The 14560-nt window shown below is 38.3% G+C and overlaps 1 protein-coding gene across 2 annotated transcripts in view; it reads right to left on the reverse strand.

Moving 5' to 3' along the window:
* Positions 1–14560, reverse strand: part of PCNX2 (pecanex 2) — a 150606-nt gene that overhangs the window by 60353 nt on the left and 75693 nt on the right. For both annotated transcript variants that reach the window (XM_039568371.1, XM_020583986.2), the window contains 2 exons: positions 13337–13478; positions 9714–9891 (listed from right to left, as the gene is read on the reverse strand). In XM_039568371.1, coding sequence (XP_039424305.1) covers positions 9714–9891; positions 13337–13478 — 320 coding nt within the window. The remainder of the gene's footprint in view (positions 1–9713; positions 9892–13336; positions 13479–14560) is intronic.

Here is a 14560-nt window from a genome sequence, read left to right on the forward strand (position 1 = left end):
AATCCCTGCTTCCAGGGCATGTTCTGCAAAACGCCTTCAGGGTAATATGCTATTAGCATTTTACATCTCTAACTATAATTGCTAAAGGTGATGTCATCTAGCAACTACAACACTGAGATTTAGGAAAGGAGGACTTGGCTTTACATTTTCTCTTTTTCATTTTGCTAGAACCATCTGAAAAACTATTTCTCCTTTACAGTTTTATCCAATCTGCAATATGCTTTCTCCTGTATCTGAGAGGGAACTCACAGAGCTTTTCTCACAGAAAGAAACTGAAGCTGCTAAAAACTGCCTTTATAAATAGGGGAGGCTGATTCTCAGAAACAGCTATTCTCTTATTTCAACTACAACTACCTGCATTTCAGCCTTCAGAAATCTGAAGACATAAGCTAAAGAGAAAAACCTTCATCTTTTTTAAATTGTCAGAAATAATACAGAATGAATTAGAAAGAGAGAAAAGGCAAAACCCGTCTGGAGCTGAATCTGGTGAGGAAAGTAAAAGGCAACAGAAAGGACTTCTACAGGTGTATCGACAGCAACACACAGACTGGAAAAAAAATCACATGGACCAGCTGATGAATGGGGCAGGGGACCTGGTGACAAAGGGCAGGGGGAAGGTGAAAGTACTCAATGCCTTCTTTGCCTCTATCTTTACTGGTAACCCTTCAAGTCACAGGCCCCTGAGACCTGCGAGGGAGCCTGGAGAAATTGAGACACCCTACATAGCAAAGGATTAGTTAAGGGCATATTAAATAAAACTAGAAAAAAAACACTTCCGTGGGACCTGATGGGACACCTCAGCCCTTCTGTGATTCTGTGAAACACACGAATTATCCCCAGTAGAGTTTTGTTTGAATGAGGGTAACAACTTGCTCCTGAGGGTGTGAGGTTTAACAGTGCTAGATACAAAGAGGGAACCTTCCCATTTAAAGTGAAGGTGAAAAAAAATAGTCTCTGCTGAATTTTAACCCTTTTTTTATAACCATTTCCTTAAACATATATAAAATACTTTTATTTAAGACTTCTGCATCCCAATTTAGAATGATTTATAAAAGAATATTTGTATTAAGCCTTATTAGATCTTCAATGTTTTCTACAGTTCAACAAGCAGAAAATATACCTTTATATATTATTCATAATATATAATTATATATTATTTAGGGGGCATAAAAGTTCTAATATTCCTAGATATCTTTATTCATGTGACAGTTTTACCCAGTGAACAGTTTTTAAAGTCTTTGATAAAGGCTTAAAATTATCAGCATGTTCAGTGATGTTAAACCAGCACATTCCCACTACTGTCAAGTGAACGTACAGAACATGCATCCGTCTTTAATGTTTATTTTATGTGAACACACATTTTATCTTAATCATCCATAAGTCTTCTATGAGTTCTGAAGCCTCTACAGACTTCTGGCGCACCAGTGAGTAATAAACAAAGCAAAGGCAAAGACTTATCTTTCCAGGATTTTCTTTAAATCTGGTTATTCTTACTTAACCAAAATTAAGTACCATTACAAACTAGAAGTTTATGGAAATTAGTTAACACACATGAAAAAATAAAAGATTTGTGGAGTCTGAAACATCACTAAAATGGTATCTCCGTTCCTCAGTTTGGTAGATTTCAATAAACTAGGCAGAGATTAACACCTAAATTTAAATTGCAGACTATGCAATGCTCTCAGCTTTTGGTGGCCCTTCTACATGTTTAGCATCAGTTGAGACTCTGTGTGGGCAGACTTCTTGGCAACTCTGGGACTAAATAATGCATAAACATTAACATTTTCTTGCTAAGTTTGAATTTTTCTATGTTTTAAAAAAACTGTGTATATACATACACATAGGTTTTAAACAAAAATAACTGCCATATATATAGCTATATGCTCTACATGCAACACAAAATTGAGATCAAACAAGTTAAGTGCAGAAAGAAATTATTTCCCAATTTTAACAGGTACCTCTTTAGATCCTGAGAACTTGAGATGACTTGAACTGAGACTCTGAGAGGAATATTTACTTTTTCATGTTAAGCTAATTCTGATCAATTGGTAACTCCAGTTTTCAGAATTAAATTCTAATACCTATTGGTACATTTTTACTTTCTTTTTGGTATGTCAATATAATAAGTATGTGTTTAAGGATATGAAATTAAACTTGGTGGAATAATTTTACTCTTGTTCATGGCTTTGCTTTGCAAATCATTGACTTTTGGGTTTTTATTTAATACCATTTAAAACAAACTTCACCTATGAAATCCTGCAAAACAAGATTTACTGGAAATACTAAAGGTTGTTAATGTTTATGTCTTAAGTCATTGTGACATTCTATTGGTGTATTTGGACAGCTGTGTTTGAACCTACAACAAATACCTTCCAGGATGTCTTTATCTGTATATGCTTACAGACACTTGAAGCCTTTATACTGTGGGCTTCAAAATCATTGTCTAATACAATACATACAAGAGGATCAAAATATAATCAGTCCAAGTCTCTGATATCAAACCTTGGGGGAAAGAATATATTCCTCACACAGCATTCAGCACCTAGCACTGACACTGTACAAGACAGGCATGTTTTAAGCAGTTTGAGTAGCAAGCCTTGAAAGCCTTACAATTGAAGTTAAATGTTAACCAGATGTATGATAAGGATTATGACAATGAGATGATGCCAAAACCTGACAGAGCCCTGAATCTGCTCATGGAAGATGCTGCTTCTTCCTACACTGTCAGCTGATAGCAAGAGCCCAGGGAAGGAACCTGTGACTCTAAAAAAACAGACTCACGCACATCCCAAGGTGGACAAAAAGGACAAGATCAGAGCTCATCAGCTTGATATGCAGAGGGCCAGACAAGCAAAATAAATCAGTGAAGCTGGGAGTGCACTCATCAGCTGCACTGATTCAGGCCTTTTCAGCAAAGCTTTCATAGGCATGGCTTCTGCCAACACTGTATCTTCCAAGAAATTTCCTTTTCTAAAGGATTGGGCCCATGCAAACCTCATGTAGTTGAGCAAAGCCAAGTGAAAGGTCCTACACCTGGGTTGGGGCAATCCCAGTCACAAACACAGGCAGCTCAGAGAATGGATAGAGAGTAGCCCTGAGGAGAAGGACTTGGAGATGTTGGTGGGTGAGAGGCTGGACATGACCCAGCAATGTGCACTCACAACCCAGAAAGCCAAACGTGTCCTGGGCTGCATCCAAAGCAGCATGGGCAGGGAGGGGATTCTGCCCCTCTGCTCTCCTCTGGTGAGACCCCACCTGGAACACTGCATCCAGCGCTGGGATCCCCAGACCAAGAAAGATAGGAACCTGTTAAGAGTGAGTCCAGAGAATGGCAAAGAAGTCGGTCAGAGGAATGGAGTGCCTCTTCTATGAAGAGAGAGTTGGGCTGAGAGAGTTGGGGTTGTTCAGCCTGGTGAAGAAAAGGGTCCAGGGAGACTTTAAAGCAGCCTTCCAGTACCAAAAGGAGACCTATAAGAGAGTTGGAAAGAGGGGCTTTTTATAGGGGCATGAAGTGATAGGAGAAGGGGGAATAGTTTTTAACTGAAAGAGATTTAGATAAAGTATTAGGAAGAAATTCTTCACTAGAAGGGTGATGAGGCACTGGAACAGGCTGCCCGGAGAAGCTGTGGATGCCCTGTCCCTGGAAGTGCTCAAGGCCAGGTTGGATGGGGCTTTGAGCAACCTGGTCTGGTGAAAGGTGTCCTTGCCCATGGTAGGAGAGTTGGAACTAGATGATATTTTAAGTGCCTTCCAGCCCAAGCCATACTATCATTCTGTGGTAAAAGTGGACATAAGAAAAACCACAAAGTTGTGCACTGAAGTAGTCCAGGTTTCTCTTTCAGTTCCTGCATCAACACAGCCCGAACAGGCCTCTATCAGCAGGAATGCACATCAACACAGTCCTCGGAGCATAGTGAGCCATACCGACCCAGGGAGTGGGTGTACATCTCCCTGCACCCCCAAGTGCACTTGCCCCATTCTAGACAAAATAAAAAACCACCAAAACAAAGAGAGAAAATGTAATTCAAGAATAGTGTAAGGAATGAAGTGTGACAAAGAGGTCAGTGACAGAAGGCTGAATGAAAAATCAATTAAACCATTCCTCCAATATTAAAAGGAAACATGAACTGTACAGTGCCCAAGAGAGTTAAGGAGTCTATGGAAAATACCACTGGGATTATCCTGTCAAATATCAGATGTAGCCTTGGGTATTTTACTCAGCAGAAAGTGTCTTAAAAGGGTTTATATGCCAGATATCAAAAGCTGAGGAAACAGCTGTGAGCCAAGAGGCTGCAGATGATTAAGACATTGGATTTCCGTATGCACAAATGGCAAGGAACAGATTAAAATATGAATTAACAACTTAGTGCCAGAAGATTTAAGGTGAAACATCAAATTTAGAGAAGGATGAAAAATCAGAAGAGGAAAGAAAAAAAGAGTGAGGCTTTTGACTTATAAATAGCACCTAAATCAATGGGACATGCCAACTAACCAAGAGTTTTATTGCCACAAAGGCAATAAAAAGATCCAATAGGTTAATTACTTGACTTCAGCAAAGCACCAAGAAGGTCAATGCACTTGGCAGCACTTTCTCATAAAATGAAGGAAAACAAGATGACACACATAATTTCTTTCCTGTCCAAGGGATTGTGTTGTGGATGTTGAAAGTTAAGCCTGATCAGCACAGGTCTGCCAGGTTGCTCCAAACTGGCTCCCTTAGCTGGATCTACTTTGACAGGGATCATCTTTCATCAACATGTGGTCTTGGATACTATGGCAGAAAGAAGTATACAGAAAGAGAAAAATTCTTTTAAAAATGTGGATTCCTTATTAGCTGGAAAATGTATTCTGGGAAAGAAGAAAAAATATCAAACAGGGAAACTGTATACTTAAGTGAGCTCAGCAGGAGTAAGAGTACTTAGGCAAATAAATTCAGTGTTAATGAAAGCAAATTTAACAAGCTCTGCTTCTTTGATTATTTTGCCTTATGCATGAAGACAAATTCAGAACCCTCAGAAGACTTGATGATAAGAAAATACAAGGTGATTTCATATTTTTGTATTGCTAATTAGTTCATCCACACACACAAATTAAGAGGCCATTAAACTACCTGACAGTAACATATAAGAGACAAGAAGCTGTAGTCCTATACATTAGAAGGTTAATGGCACTGGGTCTTATCATTCCCGTTCAGATCCATGTACTAGGTGAGTGTGTAAGCTAGGGGTGCCTCACTCTTTAGGGCTTAAAGGAAGCCGCACAGATTTGTCAAAAGTCCATATTCCAAAGCTCAGGTGTAACTTCTCAGTGGTGCAGAAGAGATGAAAGAGTTGCTGGTAAGAGCCAGTTTAGCAGCATGTTCCCAGGAGTGAAGAGACTGGCAAGAACCTCCCACTAGGCTTTTGTAGTAGCCAAGAGCATACTACCACCAGGAGCATCCACTGCCACACTACCCAGTTTTTTTGCTGTCTTTGCTCCTTCAACTCAACATCAGCTCTACTTGAGATTCCAAAAGCAGATCAGGGAGATACTATGACTCCTTTCCACCAGCAAAATTTAGAGGATGCCTGTGGCACTGGATGAAATGGAAAACCACATTTCTAACAGAGCACAGCAAAAGAGCTGGGGACAAGTCTTGCCCTGAGCATCCTTGTTAACATTCAGCCAGTTCCAAACTGATATCCCTGCTGTTTGAATGATTTGCATTTGCTTCTCCTTCACACTTCAAATACTGGTTCCTTCTTGAACAGCTACTCCAGACATCCTTCAAAAGCATCTCACACATCTGCCAAGGAAGGCAGTGCTGGGTACATTACTGCTTTACTTTTTGTTTGTTTTTATCACACTGAAGAAAAATGGACTGGATGAGCTATAACATCATTTAACCATCCATATGCTCTTCCTCTCATAGCTTTTGCATGTGTTAGAGTTTTTCCTCAGTTAAATATTATGTCAGTAAACAGCAAAAGGATGGAAGAAAGGCCCATCTTTTCATCAGTTCTGAATAGTTTATTCAAATCATTTAATATTTCCACATTTTTTTTACCCTGTTAGAAGAAAGACTCTCAGAATTTTTCCTAGTGTTAAAAGTCTAGGAAGAAATCTCCTAAGTCCTATTACATATTCCATCTTTGCTATGCCTATGAAGAATATATTCTCAGTTTTTTGTGGGTTTCCATTTTCACTTAATGTGAACATTCTTATTAACCTTTGCACTGACATTACCTCCTAAGACATCCAGGGAGAACAACTGGCTCATTTGAAAAGTTTACATGGAGTCATGTAGACCAAGACTGTCTCGATTAACTGGTTTGACTTCCTGCAGAATATACATCAAAGCATGACACCCACACATTTTGAATGAGCAATCACATACTTTTTAGAAGGCCATTCAGCTCTGATTTAAAGATTATAGACAACAGGAGTTTTGGACAGAAGAATCCCAGGTCGTAGTCAAGGATACAACCTGGGCTCACTACATTAAAAGTCTTAGTTTAAGAAAGATGGAGAAGTCCTGTTTCACTTGAATTGAAAGTTGCAATCATTCTCAAAAACAAGTAAAACCTTTCCTAAATGTTTATCTTGCTTCCTTCCCAAGGCAATTTGAAATACAAAATAGTATACTCTGCATATGCCTAATCAACATTTAGTGCTTTCACATTCTGTGAATTGTCAAAATGTAAACAGCTAATCATTTTTAAAAAAGAACTGAATTAACTGTGCCACATTAGTAAGTCCTATGATGTTAAAAAGACAGAAAATCCAAAGTGGCAAAAAAAATTCTCAGGAATAGAACTAAATAGACTCTCTTGTTCTCTCTGTTGCCTCAGTGTGGGTGTTTTGGCTAACAGAGATGAAAATCTGTGAGCAACAATTTGGACTTCCATGTCCCAACTTGCTCAGGGAGCAGTATGCTCATTTGGAGTTTCTGATTTGACTAAATGACATTAAATCAACTGCACAAGGGGGAAACCAAGGGAAGCACAACCACTGAGATATTCAGAAATACTCTACCAAACATGATTAGCAAAGTTTTATTCCATATAATCTGCTTCAAGAGTGACTAGTGCACAAGTGAATGTCTGTTGAATTTATATTCTTTCTTCCCCAGTGCCTGGCAGAAGAAAAAAATATTACCACTGTGCTTTGAAAACATGCAAAGCTTTTTGTGGGGTAACCTTGTTTAAAAATTGCCATCACTATGACTAAGACACAGCACTTCTAGTGTTCCCTAATGGAGAGGGTGGTAAACTGACATTTTCAATGTGCAAACAGAAATCAGTCATGGCTGTGTAATAAACTCAGCATAGCTAAAGGTCGCAGTAATAGACAGTATTTCAGATTTTCTTTTTATTTAAAAAAAAAAAAATGCAAACATAAAAATGACTGAAATACAGACAGACTCTGTGAAGACTCATAAAGCTTTTAGGAGCAAAGGTGGATGCAGCTTGCTTAGGGCCTATAGTATGAAATAAACACACATCATCTTTATCCTCAAGTGATCACATCCTTTGCTACGTTCCACAATGCTGAGCTAATTAAAGCTCAAACGTTAATTGGGGTAAAGAAAACTTATGCCCTTTATGATTTGAAATTAAAAGGAATTTAATTGCTATCATCTGCAATGCTACTTTTCATATTGGTTCCAATGATCATTGTGAAACTGCACGTGCTTTTGTAATAAAAATAATTCAACCATTTGACTTAGAATTTTCAAATGGAGAAGGACAATTCCACTTGCTGAACTAATGACCTGCAAAATTTCAGATATTGTTAGATATGAAGATTGAAGATTAATGCTAAAACTAAAGTTTCAAAACATGTCTGCAGTACAGCTTTCACTCTAGTAAGCACTAGTTTTTTTAGCAAACATCTCTGCTTAATTTAATAAGCATCCTTCGTTATCTTACTTTCATTGCTAACACTAGGCTTTCTACTGTGAACAGTAGCTTCAATCTACCCAAGTAACATTGTAAAAAATCCAGTTGAAAAGACTTTATATCTCTTTCTTACAAAAACATGCAATAATTCTCAGCAGTATTTTGTGATATGCTCATGAGGTAAACATTTTTAAAAGAATTAACAAATAGTGAAACCTTCAATTCTGGCATGCTAATTTTTTGATCCTGTAAAGAGGTTTTTAGAGAATGAGTTTTAGGACTAAGTAAACCATCATTCAGACATGGGACTTCCACTGATGCACATCAGTGATACACTTCTCTGGAGACAGAAATTCACCCCTTTCTCTAGGGAACATGACAACGAAACAAATACTGAAAACTGGCATAATGCTAGCAAACTCTGCATCACTTTCACTGGTTATCTTTCACTCCAAGCTAAGAAGCTTAAAAAATTACTCTAGTCCTGTTTTAGGATCACAGAGCATGGTGGAGGGGGATCTTGCTAAAAAGCAGAACTTTGTATCATCTCTTCTACTCCTTTTCTTCTGCCCTTCCTCTCCAGCCCTTGCCTTCTCACCCCAGCAGAGAGAGAGCAGAACAACAGGTCTGAGGATGAAGGCTTGAAGCAGGTGAAGCTTCTGCTGGAGTGCAGTCCAAGAGCTCAGCAAAAGGAGTGAGCTCATTACCTCACCGAGTTGTGATTCCTCATTTCTCATCCTCCCTTACAGCAGCACAGAAATAAACCAGAAAAAGCATTTAATTTCTCCTTCATTCTTTCCCTGAATGACTGGGCACTCCCAATGTAACACCAATGAACTGGGCCTTTCTGTAAGAAGCCTGAAACTTCCAGGTGGGCATGGACAGCAGTATGAGCTGATGGCCCTTGTGTAGAAGGGCTAAGTATCTCCACAGCACATGCAGCAATCAACATGGAACCATGTCTTTCTTCTCTCAGAAACTAAGTGATGCTAGCTGGGTCATACTCACGCATACAGTAGGAATATTTTAGAAAAAGAAACCAAGCAAAGAAACCTGAGCAAAAAAAAACCCAAACAAAACAAAGAACAACAAAGCCAAACACCTCACCAGTTACCCCTGGATCAATACTTTCAAATCTTCAGTACTTTCCCACGTTTTCTCGAGGTATCAGTTAAGTCTAATTCTTTCAGTGAAACAGCTTAGATTCCAAATAAAGACAGGGTCTGACCTGACTGATTCAAAAAGGGGTCGGTAGTTTTTAAATAAACTCAACTGGAGCACACTTCAAGAGTTAACAATAAGAGAGAGGAAGGAGCTCTGAGGTTAAGGTTAAGGGCAGCATCACAAGGATAACAGACTGAAAATAGGAAAAGAAAAATGTTAAGGCTGACATTAGGAAAACATTTATTATTATGAGGGTGATTAGATAATGGAATAATTTCCCAAAGGAAGTTGTTGAGTCAACCACTAGAAGCATTCAAAGGAAACCGAGATAAAAACACCAGGTGATTGATCTAGAGGGCAGTCCTGTACTAATGACCCAGGAGGCTCTTTCAAACTAATTGAGGATTCTCCTCTTGAAAACAACAATTCTGAACTTTATATAGCAACACGTGAACAAAAAGTAGATGAAAAACACTGCACAAAGCCAGAAAAAACACTTAATCAAAGCCTTTTTTTTTTGATTTTAACAGATTTTTTCCTCTATAGTACCAACAATCTGAGTCTACATAAGCATTCATTACTTCTAAAAAGTCCCAACACGTATTGATCAGCCAAGTGACACTGAGAAGATAAATTTTTCAAAGAAATTACAGGAGCTCTAAAACTTGCCTTATGAAACACAATGGACATCATGAAGAAATCCAGCAAGAAATTTTCTGAAATGTCTCTGTAGTCAAATCGGAAGAAGATCACAGTAAAGCTCAAAGTAACAAACTGATTAATAGGATTACAGAATGAGGAGCGAAGGAGTTTCATTCCAGCAACTGTTATCAGGATAATGTCACAGCTGTAAAAAAAGCAGAGAGAAAAACCTAATCAAGTCATAAGGCATTAAATTAAGAAGCTCTTAAATACAAATATCCGTACCAGATGTATTTTAGATTGTTATACATATCTAAATCTACATATCTTATTTATTAAAAGTATATAGAAGTAATAGCAGAAATCATCACATTTATTTTACTTATGTGCAATTTTGTATTTTTCCTTTATCATTATCACACATTCATAAGATGTAAAAAAGAATGAACTCTGTACTAAAAATAGTAATAACTACTAAAACCCAAGAATCTAGACCAGACATTTTTACATCCCTCTTAAAATAAAATTTCAGTCTGGGAAATATCTTGGCACTTTCATCAATACATTACTGTAATTTGAAAAAAAAAAAATCTTAAACTCCTTTTCTTTTTTAATTACAAGAAATTTCACTTGATGACACAATTTATAATTTTACTTGTAATTTCATTACACACTGCCAAAATTCTGGATAGATGTGAACTGTTTGAAATTCCTACCATTGTTCTTGATCAGAAAGTTGACTATTCTATATAGTAATTAATCAGATGAAAAGAAATTGTGTTGTGCCTATGTCTTCTAAAATGTGGGGACTTCAATGCATAATGAGTGAGAAAGTAGGCCAGGTATTTGCAAAATGCATTGAAGGTTCTCCTTCATCCTGCTGCTAACCAGGAGAATACCTGCTGCCATGACTGACATGTGGCAGGCTAGAAAGCTCTCAACAGGTTTTCACCATCCTAGCAAGATTCCTATTTTCCAGGTTGATTGTCTTTTATGTGGCATTTATTCATTATTGTGTATCTCCCGTAATGCAGATACAACTTTATTTGAGTGCTGGTCATTCCAAAGGATCGGCAGGGCATTACTGTTGGAATGAAATGCCAAGCTGACCTTATTTTCCACTTTGTTGAAGCTGTTCTTTTCAATGTGCCCCACATTTCTGAATGGAAAACCTAATGACTAAGCTAAATAGATTCTGAAGCCACTAGAAGCCATCCCAGTGCATCCTATATGAACCAGTTGTATAACTCACTCTTTAGAAAGAAGAAAATTCTTGCAACATGGAGAAATTTTCACAGGGAAACTTACAGATTATAGAACAAAAGGAAGACTTTTTTGTCACTGTGCCTGTTACCATGATGAAACTTTCACCAAAAAATGACACTTTATAAAATAATGCATTCAGAGGCAACAGAAAATAATTTGCTCATTATTCCTTCTTCTTTAAAAATACTGCCACACAAGATGCTACTCCTGGGGCCTTAACTCCTGGGAAAAGATGTAAGGGAGTGTGAGAAGGGGGGCTGATTTCCAATGCCTCTGTGGCCGGTAACAGGGGCAGGCACTGTCAGCATAGGTCCTGTTAATAACCAGCACATCAGGGTCTGGAAAGCTCAAGCAAACTCCTGACTACAAAGGAGCTGTTCTGCCTCCTCAAGAAGCAAACTGCTTCAGTCCTTTAAATCACAAAGCAAGATGAAGCTTCTTTAAAAAATGAATTCAATCTGAGGAAAACTCCGACATGAAATCACACAAAATATACCACCTCAGACACTTTCAGACACAAAGTGGGAGAGTGACTTCCCTTCCCTACAGCATGATGCAGTCTGATCCTTGGGTGGTCAATAACTAAGGAATGTTCCAGCAACAGAAAACAGGTTGCATTAAAGCATGCATTAAAGCACAGCAAGTACAACCCTCAGTAACACTGTATATGGAAGTAGCAAGGAGAATCCAGGATCCCTCATGGGCTTACAGAGTTAAAGAGGTAGGATCTGAAGATGAATGCTTTGTGTGTGGCATTTGGATGGCAGCTGCAGGGAGAATGTATTAAAGAGGAGAGCAAGAGGAAAAGGAATACTGGGAGTTTCATAGATAGACCAGAGTTACAAGGAAAAGGAGGAAACAGGTTTTACACAGGTGATCACACAGACACAAGGGGGATGGGGAAGGAAAGGACTGCTGTGGTATTCCCCCACAGGCCAAACAATCAGAGGCAGACAAATGTAATTACTTTCTTTTATCTCAAGACTTCTGGGGGTCTGACTCATTTCTTCTGAACACTTGAGGGAGGTGATACTTGAAAGTGCAACCTAGCTTGGAGGAATGACTATGTAAAAATAGCACCTTCCTAACCCCCACATATTTGCTCCGTGCATGTATTCAGTCACGTCTGCTAACTAGTAACAAATGGCATTCTAACTACTTTTAATTCTCCCAGCCTTGCAGAACTAAATAGAAGATGAGTGTGGATTCAGTGTCACCCCAGTCAATACACCTGAACTCTTGAAGCACCTTGGCTGTAGCATCTTCCAAGCGCCTGGGGAGAAAAAAGGTCAGTGGGGAACTACAAAGGCCATCAATGAGTGACTGGTGAGAGTCTCTCTGGAAAAGTAGTTGTCTGGTAGAAATATGCAGAAAATTTGACTAATGCCCTAGACCAAGTGTCGACCCTAAAAGCAGGGGCTGCCTCTTCCTTGTAGTTGTGTAGTTCCTAAAGCTGTGTTGCTCCTCGAGAGAGAAATAATTAAATCAACATGCAATTTTTACACCAAAGTTCTTTTATCTAATATTTGAAATTAAGAAACTGTATTATTATGAATACTGAGGAACTCTCCCCCACCTCCCAGCAGTTTTTCTTGCTACTGGAACATTCCAAGGCTGTTTCTTTGTTTTATCATCTGCATCACTGTCATTCTGATAAAAAGACTGCAGAAACTCTGCTCACTGGGGATACTGCAGTCACTAAGCCTGCTGAATATCTGCAGCAGGCAAGTCACTGACTAAAATACTTACCATAAAAGGCTGTCTGCAAGGATCATACTGTGAGACCATGGATCAGCATCACCAGTTCTGCTTAATATCTAAAACATCAGACTTCATCAAAACTTGTACCCCCACCCTTCTCAAACCACTCTTAATGCAGGACTACCCACCTTTCTAAACTGTTAAATATTTTATTCAGTCTTGCCTTAGAAGACTTGTGTGGTGAAGCTTCTGATAACTCCTTTGGGAGACTACAGCACAGTGTTAAAAATCCTCAGGAAATGTTTCCTGATATCCAGCCTAGAGTCCTCATTTTCATCTGATTAATTCTAGTTACCCCACTGAGTTTATGCCCATCAAACACCTGCAGCCTGGTATAGTGTGCCTTGCTTTTAATTGACATTTAGACCTTCCGTATATATCTATATATAGCTCTCTAATCTTTTAATTTCACTCTCTCTCACTGGAGACATATTTTAGTGTGCTATGGTAGTTTTGCATTTTTCTTGCAGCAAAGCCAATGATTATTGTATTCTGAACTAATATGTGCGAAAGCAAACTGCGACAAGATTACAGGCTTATTTAAAAACAAATTCAATTTCTCAGTCTTCAGTCTAAAATCAAATATTCTACTAATCACATGCTTTGAGTTATAATCTACTTACTGTGTACCAAGCTTCTTGTATTTACTAATTGAGAAAGCATCAATGGTGAGTGCATTCAGTATTATGGCTGGATATAAAATGTATTTCTCAAAGCACTGTAGCCACACATAAAGCCTTTCAAACCACATCAGATGAGCAGCATCTGAAATGGAAATTCAGATAACAGATCGTGTCGTCAAATCATCAGCATTTTTTGCACTGAAATACCATAGAAGACACGAGTTAGCTCACATTAATAAATATAGTCAACCAACAGATTTATGAAACAATGGAATTCATAATTCTTTGGCAATAGAGAAGTAATTCTGTTCTCTGAGTTTAGAGAGTATCTGTTTTGCTGCTTATAACTGCACTCCTGAGACACACTCATAAACAATAAAAGATAGTACATGCTAGATGATAGTTTTTACATCATCCAAAATAATATATTAAATAGTACTTTAAGTGGGTGTAATGACCCCAGACAGGCCCTCTTCAGCTCTGGCACTGACCTGGTGAATCACCTAGGAAACTTCACCTAGCAAAACACTGTTCATTAGACTGTAAATTATCACTGACCTCATTGATAAATGAAACACCCCTTGAGATCTAAAGACTGAAGAATTATCAGGAGCTAGAAATGGTCATAAATGTTTCCCAAAACACCTAAACAGACACTCTAAGAAGTATCTGCCAAGATCACATCTCACATCATTCCTCTCTAAGGAATAGCTTTTTTTTTTGCAGTAGACTTTTCTAACAATACCAGAGTGCTTAATATGAGTATCAAACAAGAACTGAATGCTCCCTGCAATTCAACTGCTATGAGAACTTAGGTGAACTGAGTGCAGAAACACTTGTGTACAGACAAAAACAATGCCTTTATCCTCAAAGCTCTGCTAGACAAGGTTATTGGAAAAATAGCAAACACAAAACGGAAGAACTTGGTATTAACTCAGAAATAAAAATGTCAGCTACTGAATCTCCAATAATCATCCCTGCAAAATGAAAACAATTATATGTAGACACCCCCCTCTTCCATACACTCCTTTTCAATGACAGACAAAGAAAACATGCCGAATCAATGGATTTCTGGGTTCTGCAGGCACAGTTGTATATTGCATAGGCTAAGAGAAAGATCTAAAAGCAATCCTTCCAAATTAGATTGAAGTCATGTATGGGGAATTATAAGAGAATTGAGCTGTGAGCTGTAAAACCTGCCTGAAGAGGCACATGGCAGCACAG

The sequence above is a fragment of the Corvus cornix genome, chromosome 3, assembly GCF_000738735.6.
Source record: "Corvus cornix cornix isolate S_Up_H32 chromosome 3, ASM73873v5, whole genome shotgun sequence".
NCBI classification, from domain to species: Eukaryota; Metazoa; Chordata; class Aves; order Passeriformes; family Corvidae; genus Corvus; species Corvus cornix.